At 47.2% G+C, this 15,940-nt stretch overlaps 1 protein-coding gene across 8 annotated transcripts in view; it reads right to left on the bottom strand.

The window, feature by feature from the left end:
• Positions 1-15,940, bottom strand: part of LOC146771173 (stAR-related lipid transfer protein 3-like) — a 127,767-nt gene that overhangs the window by 27,513 nt on the left and 84,314 nt on the right. For all 8 annotated transcript variants that reach the window (XM_085640321.1, XM_085640328.1, XM_085640325.1 and 5 more), the window contains 5 exons: positions 10,370-10,487; positions 6,331-6,429; positions 5,840-5,895; positions 4,303-4,395; positions 2,294-2,356 (listed from right to left, as the gene is read on the bottom strand). In XM_085640321.1, the coding sequence (XP_085496447.1) occupies positions 2,294-2,356; positions 4,303-4,395; positions 5,840-5,895; positions 6,331-6,429; positions 10,370-10,487 (429 nt within the window). The remainder of the gene's footprint in view (positions 1-2,293; positions 2,357-4,302; positions 4,396-5,839; positions 5,896-6,330; positions 6,430-10,369; positions 10,488-15,940) is intronic.

Raw genomic sequence — 15,940 nt, 5'->3', positions numbered from 1 at the left:
ACAATAGGATCAGCCCATTGAGTTTCATCCCATGCCTCATACATGTTTCAATGTCTTTAGGGCAGCTCATGCCAGCATAAACTGTTTTTTTGCTGCTGCAACGCACTAGTCCATCAATATACTAAGTCCCTTTTGCTACGATGAAGTTCACGATCACAATCACTCTCTGGTATCTATTCAAGGTCTGATCATCCCATATTCGTAAATGTACAGATGCTGTCTCCAGGCCTAGTGGTACTCCCTGGGTGGCAGCTATTTAAGGCACCAAACCAGCACTGTGCTATTACTATTCACTACCATATTGTATGAAGATTCCTTGTTCAGAGCATTCCCCCAGGTAAGTGTCTCCAACCATTCTAGGAAAGATCTGAGCCCTCGTGTGTATTCTGGGAAGGACTAAGTTGCCCCAAGTTGAACCACAATCTCAACGAGACCTCCCTGGAGTGCTCGAGTGCCTCTGCCCCGGCCTCCCGCTCAGGTGTACCTTTGTCAGCTTCTCAGTGCGGTTTTAGGGTTCGCTAAATCCCTCTGGGTATTATTCAGTCGCTTTCTATAGACTAAAGAGGTTACTTTCCTGGCTATAAATTGTGTCTAGAGTTTTGCTCTCCACAATCAATTCTTGATCGTGGGACATGTATGAGCTGTATGTATTTAAAATGTTTGACATGCTGTGATTTTTTAATGTTCAGATGAATGTTCAGATGTTACCCAATTCCTGGGGGAGTTTTCTTACAGCCATTATAGACTAGTTTTTGTTTTACTCCAAGTCTGTGATCTCTCCTGACATTGCCTGTTCTGGGCAACCATTTCACAAAAGGATGTGGTCACAGACAGGAAAGGGGGAATTTCATGTTTTGCCTTGTCATGGGAATCTCTTCTACGGAAAAAGCAGTGGCCGGCTAACTCTTCCCACTAAACGGGCTGATCTGGTTTTGGCAAAGGAGAAAGACTAGTATTTGAAAGCTGGCATGTCTAAAAGGTCAACAACCAGCCGGGGACAAAGGAGATCACCATTTTGTGCAGCACAGACACATACATGGACTCCAATGTTCTGTCACAAGTCCATTCGTAGACAAACACACATCTATCAGTCATGAGGGAGACTAAGAATCCATGTATAGGGGATTGAAAGACTTTATGGAGGAGATGCCTGCGGACCTGCGCCTAACTCCCCACAAGAACACAGATATAAAGTTATGTGCTCAACTCCACTCAACGATGCCACCGCTGTCAACCCTGCATTGCCTAGGTAGAGGGGCCGCAGCCCGCCTTACAAGAATAAAGTGCACTACAGGTATTAGAGCCGAGCGATTAGGTCACTTGTGGTTTAAACAGAAGAAATTGTACATAAAGGGACCCACTCTGAGAGGTAAGTGAGGTCAGGGAGAAAGAGGGGAAAACAAAGCAACTGAAACAAGAACAGCTCCCCTAAGACCTATATTTCTTTATCGGACATTAAATCTCGTATGGGTTGAAATACAAATCTAACTAGACATTATTTTGACATTTAAATACACATATACATGTTCTGTTTTTTTCTAAAAATTCATTTTATTTTTAGTTCTTATTAGTTTTCATCTGTTGTTTATTAATACATATTATTTTATATTTTTTTGTTCACTAGGAAAACACGTTTTTTAAAACATTTTGTAGTACACAAATAGATACACCTGATTATATACAAGATAACTATAACAACCCCCAAGGGAAGACTCAATCTGAGGTCAATTAAGATGTTTTAACAGTTTGCCTTGTGCAGTCCACCTTTACAGAGAAAGGCTAGCGGGCTTGCGTCAATGCTACGCACTCAAACCTTAGTTAGCACCAGAAATCCATGCAGAACTCCAAAACTACATTAATGCAGCACACTTGGGGCCTTTCGAGTTTACTGGGCTCAAAAGGCAGGATACACAAGGATTGATGGTGGCTAGAGACCAGGGACCGATGGGCTTTCTGAAGGAAATAGGAACTGGCCGGTTGTATTTTGGGAGGAGATGATAGAGGACGTAATATTGTACATCTGCATGATGAACGAGTTAAGAAATGTCCAGATGGATCTTGGGATGGGGTAATTTATGAAAGAAAGAATGCACCTGCATATGAACGCTGCGTGAACTGTAGGAGCTCATCTGTTCATCTGCACTGTGAAAGGGTGTGGGTTAGCCATGGAGATAAGCAATAGTTAAGGCCTCAGCTGGTTAAGAAAAGAGAATACCCAGGTAGGTGCGACATGGAGTAGAAAAGTAAGCCGGTGTTCTGTGGGAAGAGGAGTGTATTCAGTAGGTATCCTTACCTTCAAGATGAAGGACTTTCCATAGAAAGGTGTTTCGATGGTGTACACAACATCTCCCACTTCCTGAATAACGAAAAAACACACAGAACATATTAAAGGAGACTGCACTATAAGGAAATGTAGGTGCGGAAGATCAAAACTGACTCTGTGGTTTCACAAACGCTTCCTGTTTGAGCCCAGTGCAGCGCAACATCAGACAGGTAGGAGGAGGAGCATCCGGTGGGCCACGTCAGCCGTGAAAGAAGGTGGGCCACGTCAGCCGTGAAATAAGGTGGGCCACGTCAGCCGTGAAATAAGGTGGGCCACTTCAGGAATGAAAAAAGGTGGGCCACGTCAGCCGTGAAAAAAGGTGGGCCACGTCAGCCGTGAAAGAAGATGGGCCACGTCAGCCGTGAAAGAAGGTGGGCCACGTCAGCCGTGAAAAAAGGTGGGCCACATCAGCCGTGAAAAAAGGTGGGCCACGTCAGCCGTGAAAAAAGGTGGGCCACTTCAGGAATGAAAAAAGGTGGGCCACGTCAGCCGTGAAAAAAGGTGGGCCATGTCAGCCGTGAAAGAAGATGGGCCACGTCAGCCGTGAAAGAAGGTGGGCCACGTCAGCCGTGAAAAAAGGTGGGCCACGTCAGGAATGAAAAAAGGTGGGCCACGTCAGGAATGAAAAAAGGTGGGCCACTTCAGGAATGAAAAAAGGTGGGCCACTTCAGGAATGAAAAAAGGTGGGCCACTTCAGGAATGAAAAAAGGTGGGCCACTTCAAGGTGGGCCACTTCAGGAATGAAAAAAGGTGGGCCACTTCAGGAAGGAAAAAATGTGGGCCACTTCAGGAATGAAAAAAGGTGGGCCACTTCAGGAATGAAAAAAGGTGGGCCACTTCGGTCATACAGGTTCAGGTAAGCGGGAGGATGAGCCACTCGTGGCCGATTTAACAGGCAGGCAAGGGCAAACATCCGGGAAAGAATTAACGTATTTGTGTTTACACTTACACATCTCTGATACAACGCAGGGCGTGGAGCATTTGCACTATATGCTGGGTGGTGGTAAACGTCTGCTGGTCTCCTTTGGGGGCTAACTGCCTTATTCTTCATGTGGTTAGGAGTAACAGTTTGTTATGGTCTAGGAGAAACACCGGCACAGTCCAGAAGTCTAGTTTGTCACTAATTGCCTGGTCTTTCTTCACCCTTGCTCCTTCTGGAGTCTCTTCCTCCAATAAGGAGTTTGAAAACGCAAGGAACATCTATGCCTAGTAGATAATACCTCTAAAATCCCACTATATCTGTGGAGTGGGTCTACTACATTTCAGCTTTTGTCCCCTCTGCACTGCTGCCCCACGTGTATACCCTCTTCCTTACAAGCCATTCATGGTTCATCGATGATTCAGACCTGTAGACCGGGGCAGACATGCCAACGAAGCTGCTAAATACCAATTCTATTTCCACCCAAGTTTGCACATTTTCAAATAGTGGTCTAAGTTGGTTCTAGGGATTTCAAGGTGGTAGGAGAGACCGGCCCCCTGAACTCCTGCAAACTGTGCGCCACTCGGTGTTATGACTGATCGCCAAGGGACTCGGGTGTAATGTTGTCCCCCGTATCCTATTCTCTTTGTATTAGTGGCTCATCAGCAATAAATCCTAATGGCGACTGCGCCTTGAACCTATATTTATTGACTGCATTCAGGAACAGGCTCTGCACCTGGATGGCTTAAAGCCCATCTCCTGGAACTGGATTGGTGGACCACAATTCTACAATGAATTTACAAGCAGGATTGTTTAACCAAAATATCTAAAAGAAAAAGCTAATTACTCTTAAATACTCCTCCAGTTGCAGATACAAGGCACCTGCAGATGTGTAATGTAGAAAGGGGACTTGACAATTCTACAACTTGCTGGAGGAAAGAAGGGAAATGCAGCAAGAAAAGGACTCTAAGAGATTTCATCAAAAGGGCTGCCCTTCCCAAGAAAATACATGATCTGATCATACACATTCTGCCACAGATCCCCATCGGTATTCACTCACGTTGCTTTTCTCGAATCTCCAGCTGGCCTCTTGTGCCAGGATCTGCTCGACCACTTCCAAGGACTCCTTGCCTTGCTGCACATACTCTCGTTCCTGAAACACAGGGGTTGGTTATTCTTGGGGTTGGTTGGGACAGAGACCCGCTTCACAAAGCCAGGCAGAGCATGCAGTGCTGCCCGGCACCATATATGACATATCCGGGAAGGGACAAACCGGGGAACTTTGAACACCCCTCTGTTTCTTTGGTTTCATATTTCACATTTTAGATTCCTACAACCTACACTTCTAGATGACTGTGCAGGTAGAGTACAAACGTTTTATGGATACCAGAAGGAACATGGCCATGTAATTGTAAGCTTTATTGTTTAGTTAATTAAACCATTACAATAGATAATATCTACAAAGAGTAAAAACAATTGTCAGACAAAATTCTTTAAAAAAAAACTTGTGTATAAAAACATGAAACAAATGAGATATTTATAAACAATCGGTCAGTTTAACACAGCTTGTGTTTGGTGAAACGCAACAGTTCTACTGCTTAAAATATGTACATTAAAGTTTACTGAGGCAATCAGCGCATTCCAGGACTCTTTAGAAACTCTCGGACTGCAGAGCGGGATCGGCCTGTTGGGTTTGACTTTGCATTTCCACCCAGAGCTCGTGGATAGACCCCGCCTGAGTATGGCCACATGTTTGCGCATCTTGCCATGACCCAGGGGCAGAATTTGAAAAACAGATGCTGGAAGCTTCCTGACATGGCTATGGCCCTAAGGCATTACTCAAACTAGTGTCCCTTACAAAGCAACATACCAGTTACCTCTAAATGTCCTAAATAAAGGTGATCTGGGATCCAATGTCAATCATTTGGCTAGACAAGCTGCATAACTGGTTGATATTCAAAGCAAGTGGAATTCTTTTTTCACCTGGCTGTTCTCTAGACTGAGAAGTCTCCTTTATTCACTAGTTCCACTGTCTAAGACAATAATTAATCCCAACTATTTTATCTGGACCTTTTTCCTATCAAATTCAAGTCAGAATTTGTGCTAGAAAGGAAATACTCGTGAAAAAATAAAGTGGATATTTTGTAAATCATAAATTGATTTAAGTCACCGCTCACACATCACACATATACAGGTCTAAAGTAAATGCAAATACACCTGCTGACACATTTCTTCCACAAACACCACTGCAAAGATAACTTTTTTGATACGGGGTTCTTCAGAAATGTTAGCACGAGGTAAAAATAGTTGGAACCCATCACTTACCTCTTTGCGATCGCATTCTGCTTGGAAGCCCAGCTTGCTAGACCCGAGCTAGTGGTAGAGAGGAGAAGAGAGGCCCACCTGGCTAAGACTACTTGGAAAGCCGAAGGAGAAGTAAGAGTGGAAGAAACGAACACTCCTCTAAGCTTTTAATATGGTTTTACTACTCTCAACATTGCATCTTTTCAGCCAGCAGGGCAGTTTCTTCTCCTAAAATACTGGAGATTCCGCCAGAGTATCTGTTCCTTCAACCATGAGCAAACCCAACAATTTACCTGAGCTGTGACTGCTTGTCCCCCTGTCCCGCCATCATCAGACTCATTGTCAGATCCTAAAAAAGGCAGAGACACAGGTCACAAGACAGATACCGGCCAGTATACCAAAAGATACAGACCTCTGAAGTTCTCTTGTGCTAGAGGACATTTTCTCACACAAGGGGTGTTTTTTTAAAAAACTGGAACACTGGAGTAGAGACCTCTGGTAATAATTCATAGCTGGTGCAACATGGTCTGATGGAAAGGGAGGCAAGATCACTTGAACAATTCCGCACAACCCGAAAGGGATAGGTTTTCACTAGCACAATGGGAAAGTCTACGATCATACATGGCATTTCCAACTCCAGGGCAAGGACGCATCACAGAGGATCCAATGAGATCTTCTTGCCCGGGGTTTGGGTGCACGAGACCGCCACAGTAGATCCCAGTAGTGCAGTCACACATCAGCTGCTCCACATTCGTTTAGGTTTCTAGAGGCATCCCCTTCTCACCTGCAAAGGACTCCGGGGGAGAGTAGAACTGTCCATCTGAGATGGCGCGAGGGTAAAGCAGGGGCCGATGATTGGCCGCAGACTGTGTCGCCAGATACCCTACAACCAACAACAATTAACAAAATGAAAGGGCGCACGTGCACAGAATTAATGACGCTCCCGCCTCTATCTTTAATGGCCATTACACAATGAAAGTTGAAGTTTGGTGAAATTACTCCTCCTAGAAACCCAACTCCCATCATCCTTTGCCAGCAAGGAGCCCAGACACCACTGCCCCAGTAATCCAGGATAGAACTTGCAAGCATCTCACATAAGTAAAGAAATTCAATAAAAATGTACTTAAAAATACACTTCTGAAAATAACCTTCCCTGAAAGGGTAAACAAGAGACATATTTAATACAGCAGATGCAGCATCACAGGTCCACGGCCATCCCCGTAACGTCTTCCAGGAGCAGCCGGTGTGTATACAGGGAGGCTGGGGCACGAGGGCAGATGCTAAAGGTGCAGGCCTCCTCTTGTCTGGGGTGAAGTGCTCTGAAGCCCAATTATGGCTCCTCAAAGGGCCTGATTGGGTGGTAAAGGATAGTTTTCAAGCGAATGTATTGTATTGTAATTGCATTTATATAGCGCTCACTACCCCTGACAAGGTGGCAAAGCGCTTTTCGGAGAGTAGCACGCTACTCCGGAGCCCATAAAGGATTAATTTTGAATTAGTATAGTGAAATATGAAAGTAATTTGAGTGGTGGATAGGTTACTCAGTTATTTGGATTTCAGAAGGATAGCGTAGGGATAGGAGAGGAGAAAAAAAGGTTTTTATTTATATAGCGCTTGTTACCCGGGATGGAGTGTTGAAGCGCTTTTTCGGGTAATGTGTAGCAGCCTCTGAAATAGTACTTCAAATCCGTGCACCCCCATCTCCTAGACCTCTGATATTAATATACTTTGGCTACACAGGGGCCAGATTAAGCCTCACCATCTCCCCAATGGCAGTAGTGTCATGCCTCCCCAATGGCAGTGGTGTCATGCCTTCCCAATGGCAGTGGTGTCATGCCTCCCCATCTCCCCAATGGCAGTAGTGCCATGCATCTCCATCTCCCCAATGGCAGTAGTGTCATGCCTCCCCAATGGCAGTAGTGGCATGTCACCCCATCTTTCCCAAAGCCAGCAGTGTCATGTCTCCCCATCTCCCCAATGGCAGTAGTGTCATGCCTCCCCATCTCCCCAAAAGGCAGTAGTGTCATGCCTCCCCAATAGCAGTAGTGCCATGTCTCCCCAATGGCAGTAGTGTCATGCCTCCTCATCTCCCCAATGGCAGTAGTGTCATGCCTCCCCAATGGCAGTAGTGTCATGCCTCCCCAATGGCAGTAGTGTCATGTCTCCCCAATGGCAGTAGTGTCATGCCTCCTCATCTCCCCGATGGCAGTAATGGCATGCCTCCCCAATGGCAGTAGTGTCATGCCTCCCCATCTTTCCAATGGCAGTAGTGTCATGCCTCCCCAATGGCTTAGGTGTCATGCCTCCCCAATGGCAGTGGTGTCATGCCTCCTCAATGGCAGTGGTGTCATGCCTCCCCAATGGCAGTTGTGTCATGCCTCCCCAATGGCAGTTGTGTCATGCCTCCCCAATGGCAGTTGTGTCATGCCTCCCCAATGGCAGTAGTGTCATGCCTCCCCATCTTTCCAATGGCAGTAGTGTCATGCCTCCCCAATGGCAGTGGTCTCATGTCTCCCCAATGGCAGTAGTGTCATGCCTCCCCAATGGCAGTAGTGTCATGCCTCCCCAATGGCAGTAGTGTCATGCCTCCCCAATGGCAGTAGTGTCATGCCTCCCCAATGGCAGTAGTGTCATGTCTCCCCAATGGCAGTAGTGTCATGCCTCCCCAATGGCAGTAGTGTCATGCCTCCCCAATGGCAGTAGTGTCATGCCTCCCCAATGGCAGTAGTGTCATGCCTCCCCAATGGCAGTAGTGTCATGCATCCCCAATGGCAGTAGTGTCATGCCTCCCCAATGGCAGTAGTGTCATGCGTCCCCAATGGCAGTAGTATCATGCCTCCCCAATGGCAGTAGTGGCATGCCTCCCAAATGGCAGTAGTGTCATGCCTCCTCATCTCCCCAATGGCAGTAGTGCCATGCCTCCCCAATGGCAGTAGTGGCATGTCTCCCCAATGGCAGTAGTGGCATGCCTCCTCAATGGCAGTAGTGTCATGCCTCCCCAATGGCAGGGGTGTCATGCCTCCCCAATGGCAGTAGTGTCATGCCTCCCCATCTTTCAAATGGCAGTAGTGTCATGCCTCCCCAATGGCAGTGGTGTCATGCCTCCCCAATGGCAGTGGTGTCATGCCTCCTCAATGGCAGTGGTGTCATGCCTCCCCAATGGCAGTGGTGTCATGCCTCCCCAATGGCAGTGGTGTCATGCCTCCCCAATGGCAGTGGTGTCATGCATCCCCAATGGCAGTGGTGTCATGCCTCCCCAATGGCAGTGGTGTCATGCCTCCTCAATGGCAGTAGTGTCATGCCTCCCCAATTGCAGTAGTGTCATGCCTCCCCATCTTTCCAATGGCAGTAGTGTCATGCCTCCCCAATGGCAGTGGTCTCATGTCTCCCCAATGGCAGTAGTGTCATGCCTCCCCAATGGCAGTAGTGGCATGTCTCCCCAATGGCAGTAGTGGCATGCCTCCTCAATGGCAGTAGTGTCATGCCTCCCCAATGGCAGTGGTGTCATGCCTCCCCAATTGGCAGTAGTGTCATGCCTCCCCAATGGCAGTGGTGTCATGCCTTCCCAATGGCAGTAGTGTCATGCCTCCTCAATGGCAGTAGTGTCATGCCTCCCCAATGGCAGTGGTGTCATGCCTCCCCAATGGCAGTGGTCTCATATCTCCCCAATGGCAGTAGTGTCATGCCTCCCCAATGGCAGTAGTGGCATGTCTCCCCAATGGCAGTAGTGGCATGTCTCCCCAATGGCAGTGGTGTAGGTCACCCCATTCTCCCCCATGGCAGTCTTGTAATGTCTCCCCATACCCCCAATGGTAGTAATGCCATGTCACCTCGTCTCCCCAATGGCAGCAATGTCATGTCTCCCCGTCTCCCCCAAAGGCAGTAGTGTCATGCCTCCCCAATGGCAGTAGTGTCATGCCTCCCCAATGGCAGTAGTGTCATGCCTCCCCAATGGCAGTAGTGTCATGCCTTCCCAATGGCAGTAGTGTCATGCCTCCCCAATGGCAGTAGTGTCATGCCTCCCCAATGGCAGTAGTGTCATGCCTCCCCAATGGCAGTAGTGTCATGCCTCCCCAATGGCAGTAGTGTCATGTCTCCCCAATGGCAGTAGTGTCATGTCTTCCCAATGGCAGTAGTGTCATGCCTCCCCAATGGCAGTAGTGTCATGCCTCCCCAATGGCAGTAGTGTCATGCCTCCCCAATGGCAGTAGTGGCATGCCTCCCCAATGGCAGTACTGTCATGCCTCCTCATCTCCCCAATGGCAGTAGTGTCATGTCTCCCCAATGGCAGTAGTGTCATGCCTCCTCATCTCCCCAATGGCAGTAGTGTCATGCCTCCCCAATGGCAGTGGTGTCATGTCTCCCCAATGGCAGTGGTGTCATGTCTCCCCAATGGCAGTAGTGTCATGCCTCCTCATCTCCCCAATGGCAGTAGTGTCATGCCTCCTCATCTCCCCAGTGTCAGTAGTGTCATGTCTCCCCAATGGCAGTAGTGTCATGCCTCCTCATCTCCCCAATGGCAGTAGTGTCATGCCTCCTCATCTCCCCAGTGGCAGTAGTGTCATGTCTCCCCAATGGCAGTAGTGTCATGCCTCCTCATCTCCCCAATGGCAGTAGTGTCATGCCTCCTCATCTCCCCAGTGGCAGTAGTGTCATGTCTCCCCAATGGCAGTAGTGGCATGCCTCCTCATCTCCTCAATGGCAGTAGTGTCATGTTAGTTGGGCCAGCTGGCTTCAGTTATACTGGCCCATACTTATCGGCAAGGATGGCATGAATCCAGGAAACAAAACACACAGCGCTCCCTGCCCACCAGCCAACTCACATTTCTCCTCCGCGGCTTCCTGAGATAAGACTTTGAAATCAAGGAACCAGGTTTCCAACCAAGCGATGACGAAGGACACGATGGGAAGGAGGTAGCCGAACGCCCCTTTTGAGAGAAGCTGCAATGGAGGAAGTTACACAAGACATGAGATGCGTCACTTGGATTGGCTATCTTTTATGACGAAAATGTTGCCTCAGCAACAATGTTGAGAGCAGGACAACATATTCATTCACTTACCTGCCTTCACTCAAGAGCTCGGTTGGATCTCAGCACAACTTCTATAAATACAAAAAGTGACTGGTGCCAACTCTGCAGCTTAGGTGCATTATTTGTGCATTTGTGTCCAATGGTGCCAGGAGAATGGACACAAGACTCTCTCCTACTGAGGGATCCATTCGCCTCAGCTGCACGTGGGACATTCCAATGTAGCAGACAGTGAAGAGCACAAGGGCAGGTGCTGGGAACCTCTTCCTTTAGTTTACACTCTTCCAAGAGAAGTAGTTAGTACAGGGAGGATATAGTCATGCCCAATGCTTACAACTAAACAGGCAGCTATAGAGCTAGAAACATGTCGCCGTAGATCAAATATAGCAATGCCGAAAGCAATCCGAGCTAGAATCGATTCTTACCTTGGAAAGTGTGTGGGCTGAAAAAACCCGAAGTCACACTAACCACCACAACAGTGTTTCAACAGCCTGACCCTACAGATTAGAAATGTAAAACAATGTATATACATGCGCAATAAAAACATCAGAACTACTCTGGCAGGGCAAAGAGCCGTGGCTATGCCCAGACGAGGAGCGACCCGCAGATGAAGCATGCCACCTAGTGCGGGTTAGGGTTTGTGTCCTCTTGAATTGCGACAAAGGGGACAGTAGGGGTGGATTTTAAATTGCACATAACGTATTTATAATACAAAGAGCGGTGGTTGGGGGTATTTGTGGAATAATTCAGTACAGGGATGGCAACCTTGACCCCTTTGAAATGACACTGCTCTTTCTCTCCCTTTTGCTGCGCCCCATCATCATGGATGCAGACAGAATTAAAAGGATGCGGGGATTCTGGCCGGCCCCACTCTGGGGTCTCTGGTGCTGCACCACCAAACTAGTCAACTGGAAAGACACTGCGACTCAACACACCAAATACTTTGTGCCTAGTGTTCAGAGGATGACTTGCTCAGTCTTACAACTGCAGGGACAAAGCATATGATTTTAGGGAAGACCTAGAGGCTCCATGATGGAAGAAAATAGCCCGGCGCGTACTGCGTTGGTCTCTGATCTGGACTGGAACCCCAGGTGCTGAAGGATTCAAGCCTTGACTGAAGGCTTTGCTAAAAACCTCCAATACAACCTGTGTTGTTTTTCTTATGGGTTGGTAGACGGGGCACTCTGTCAGTCTGTGGTCTCTGGTCTCCAGCCCGAGGTGCTGGAAGAGTCAAGCGTTTACTGAAGGATTTTGTAAGAACCTCAAACCAAGCCCCTTTACATTTATTATTTTTGTAAGTAATAAACAACCTTTTTATGGTTTGGAAGACGGGGTACTCTACTGTGCACACTATCTTAAATAGATGTAACTGTCGGAGACGGGAGCGTTTAGAAAAATCTGGCAAGATAATGCAGCAATTTGCGTTAATTTAAGCAGCAACCAAAACTCTGGCAAATTAAGTGCTACCATCAAAACTCTAGTCATGCAACTTAAACTATCGATTCGAATGGCGATTTCATTTTAATCGAATGAGACGGCTCCACCTTTCTATGGAGGTTGTGCAGTTGCCGATTGTAATATTTGTCTCACTCTTCGTTTGTAAGGGGTCAAAGTTGCCTAAATGCGGAAACACTAAAAAAATAAACATAAATGTATTATTTTACCTTCACTAATGTTGTCCCTACCTACGTATTGAAAGCAGTGAGGAGGACTAGGCTAAACAGGCATTGTTAGCACCACGGTGCCCAAAACATGAAGTGCGGTGTTGGAGTATACCGCACTTCACGTTTTAGACAGCACCGCGCGATCAATGCTTGCTTATTTTAGTGCGGTTTGCTAACATAAACATGCATTGTTAGAATCCTCCTGTCCAAAACATGAAGCGCAGAAGCGGGGAACGAAGGAGTGAGACGGAGTCCTGCTGCAGGGGCGGTGTGCACTCTGAGGGAGGTGTGGCGTTTCGACAAACTGCTACAAAATAAAGAAGCATTGTTAACATAAAGCGAGGTGCTCAAGAAGCGGGTGCGTGCTGATTTAAAAAAAATTTTTTTATGAAAAACGTCCCCGTTTTATTGATGTGGCTGAGAGGTCCATTCACGCTTAGAATCGTATTAAAAATGGCATGGGCTGTCCTAAAGTAAACATGACATAAAAAAACACCAGTCTTACGGATCGGAAAATAACTGACGGTATAATCTGTGGGACCCAGACAACAAGCAGGACTTTTCCTTAGGAATGTCAATATGCAGGTGCTTCTTGGCAGCACAAATACACCGAGCCAATAGTAAGGTCTGTCCATCGGTATTCTGTAGCTCCTCACTGTGGCATGGGCTGAAAGTTAAATAAAAGACGCGCTCTGTGGTGAGGAAGGGGCGGGAATTGAAGCGCAGCCGGGCTGAAAGTTAAATAAAAGACGCGCTCTGTGGTGAGGGAGGGGCAGGAAGTTGAAGCGAGGCAGGGCTGACGTACGGGTCAGTGGCAGAGAAACATTATTTATCATGAAGATTAATAAAACAAGGGAGAGAGGCTGAGTGCTGAAAGCAAAAGAAAACCAAGCCGCGAAAGTGATCGGACAGAGGCAGAGGGGAAAGCACAGGAAATAAAAACAAGCATTTGCCGCGCGACGCAGGAAGCTTGTAATAAGAGAAGCTGACGAGGAGGGAGTGGGAGAAGGGAGGGGGTAGGAGAGGGGATTCACGCGTGCGCTGTAAGGCTTAATGAGCCATTACAGAAAGCCAGATGGCGATTGTGCACGTAGCGCACGCTTGTGCGCGTAGCGCACGCTTGTGCGCGTAACAGCAAGCTGGTGGCCGGCAAAAGCCTGTGGGTAGCACTTTTAAAACCCAGTTACTAAATGTCTCGCCAGAGCAGCGCAAGCGCTGGCTCAGGCGAGTCCTAAACACGAGTTTCAGGATTGATAAAAATCTTTTCCCTGAAACCTCAGATGTCCAGGGGTATGGCATCCTGCGTTGTTCTCACTCACAATGCACAGGGCAGCCCCTCACCCCTAGAAGCACTGCACAGCCCTCACTTGTAAAGCATAGGACAGCTCCTGACCCTAGAAGCACTGCACAGCCCTCACAATACACTGGCAGCTCCTGACACCTAGAAGCACTGCACAGCCCTCTCTCACAATGCACGGGAGAACTCCTGACCCTAGAACACAGGTCTTCAAACTGTGTGGCGCGCCCCCCCTGGGGGGGCATGGATGGGTTCACAGGGGGGCGCAAAGGCCTCTACAAGCACATGTAAATGAAGAGGCCTGGAAGTGCAGCGATGTTTATTTGCTGTATTTCCAGGCGGTCTTCATTTACTCTGAAGCCCTCAAGAGTGTTGTGGGGCCAGAGTTCAGTGGGTGTGCTGCTGGGGGCTCACTGGGCAGTGTCTGAAGTCTTATTAAGACTCCAGCACGCCTGGGTTTTTCACAGGTCTTTAAAGACCATTGGCACATTTACATACCTTTGGAAACTGGTTACCGAGGCTTAGTTTTTTTTTCTGTTTCCAGTACCCCCTGGGCCCCCACTCTGCCTATTTTTACATTGCATTTTACATTTACTGCTGTAGTATGAGAATGCATTTCATGAAAAGGAATATAAAGTAGGGTTGCCAATAGAAAAAATGCCAGCCATGTAGGTTTAAAGAGCCTGCAAAGACCTTGCTTTGACACTAAATAGGGATTTAAATAAAAACGTATGTATTCATTTGTCATGTGACTTTCTGTCTGTTCCTTTTATTTTCAGTCATGAAACATTCAGGCAGCCCTAGAACACATTTAAAAGTGCTTTATATTTGCTTTTCGATGTATGCACAGATAAGTAATGAAAATAGGGCTTTAGGTACTGTTTATTTTTGTACTGTCTGGCACATCAAAATAATGAGCTGGCAACCCTAATCATAAGACTGGAAGTTTGTTGCAGGATCAGCACATTTTTATTTCCTTCGCCCCGTCAATAACATGCTGATTAACTTCAAGTGTCTGGGAATTCACCCTGCATTTAGACAACTCACTCCTCATTCTCACCCTTCACTTTCACGCTTACCCTGCACTCAAAGCACATAGTTATGGTTTTCCTGCATTTGCGATAACAACAAGTGTTCCTATAGTTCCTCAAAAAGGAAGAATGGTGTCAACAAGAAGGCTGACATAACCTAGAAGCACCGTGTAGACCTAATTGGAAAATCCATGTCGGATTTGAATGCCCTCACACACCCTTGCAGGTGTCATGCTTCATCATTTGGGCTGCTCCTCGTCGGGCCGGCGGTGCAATGCCCGACGGGCTCCCTCGAAGGGGCACTTTAGCGGAGATCTTTTATCCGACTGCTGTATTGGTGAAGTGCGGGTGTGGGGCCTGGTAATTGTAGATATGGGGTAGTGTTGTTAAAAAGAGGTAAGGAGTGCCAGGTGAAAACAAATTTTATTCTGGTGGCCTCCTACCTAGGATTAAAAACGTGTGTGCTATGTACACACGTTTTTAACCTCAGGTAGGAGGCCACCAGAATAAAATTTGTTTTCACCTGGCACTCCTTACCTCTTTTTAACAACACTACCCCATATCTACAATTACCAGGCCCCACACCCGCACTTCACCAATACGGCAGTCGGATAAAAGATCTCCGCTAAAGGGCCCCTTCGAGGGAGCCCGTCGGGCATTGCACCGCCGGCCCGACGAGGAGCAGCCCAAATGATGAAGCATGACACCTGCAAGGGTGTGTGACGGCATTCAAATCCGACATATGGATTTTCCAATTAGGTCTACACGGTGCTTCTAGGTTATGTCAGCCTTCTTGTTGACACCATTCTTCCTTTTTGAGGAACTATAGGAACACTTGTTGTTATCTCTGTACCAGGGGCCTTGTTCCTTCTGGACCTCCCACTCACTCGTGAGTGGAAAACGGCCTCTCTAGTCCCTCACTTTGTATCCTATTTCCTGCATTTGCCACATAATCCATTGTCTGCTGCATAATTTGCAGATAAAAAAATGCAGTGGAAGGCCCTTTCTAAAGGTTGACTGGTCACCTTTCTGTTGCTTATTTCTATATGTGGGTGTTAGTGTGGTACGTATGAGGGGCAATAAAGGCCAGGACAATGTCAACAAGTGTAAAAATAGCACAGTAATGCTATCACAAAAAAAGCAGCATAATTCACCTTTGCTTGCTGCAGAATTTAGTCAACCATGCTGCATAATTTGGCCTTCTCCGTTCCGCATAATTCCAATGGCCCTGTTTATAGTGCTGTGAGGTCCCAGCCTGTGGCAGAAAGCACTGTGAATATGTAAGTCATTATTTTAAATCAGTATTCACATACGCTAAGCTAGTCTGCTGCAAAACGATGCAGTGATTGAGATAAAACAAGTTCTTACAAAATAT

The sequence above is a fragment of the Triturus cristatus genome, unplaced genomic scaffold, assembly GCF_964204655.1.
Source record: "Triturus cristatus unplaced genomic scaffold, aTriCri1.1 SCAFFOLD_336, whole genome shotgun sequence".
In the NCBI taxonomy this organism is placed as follows: domain Eukaryota; kingdom Metazoa; phylum Chordata; class Amphibia; order Caudata; family Salamandridae; genus Triturus; species Triturus cristatus.
This window is presented reverse-complemented; position numbering and strand designations above follow the sequence as displayed.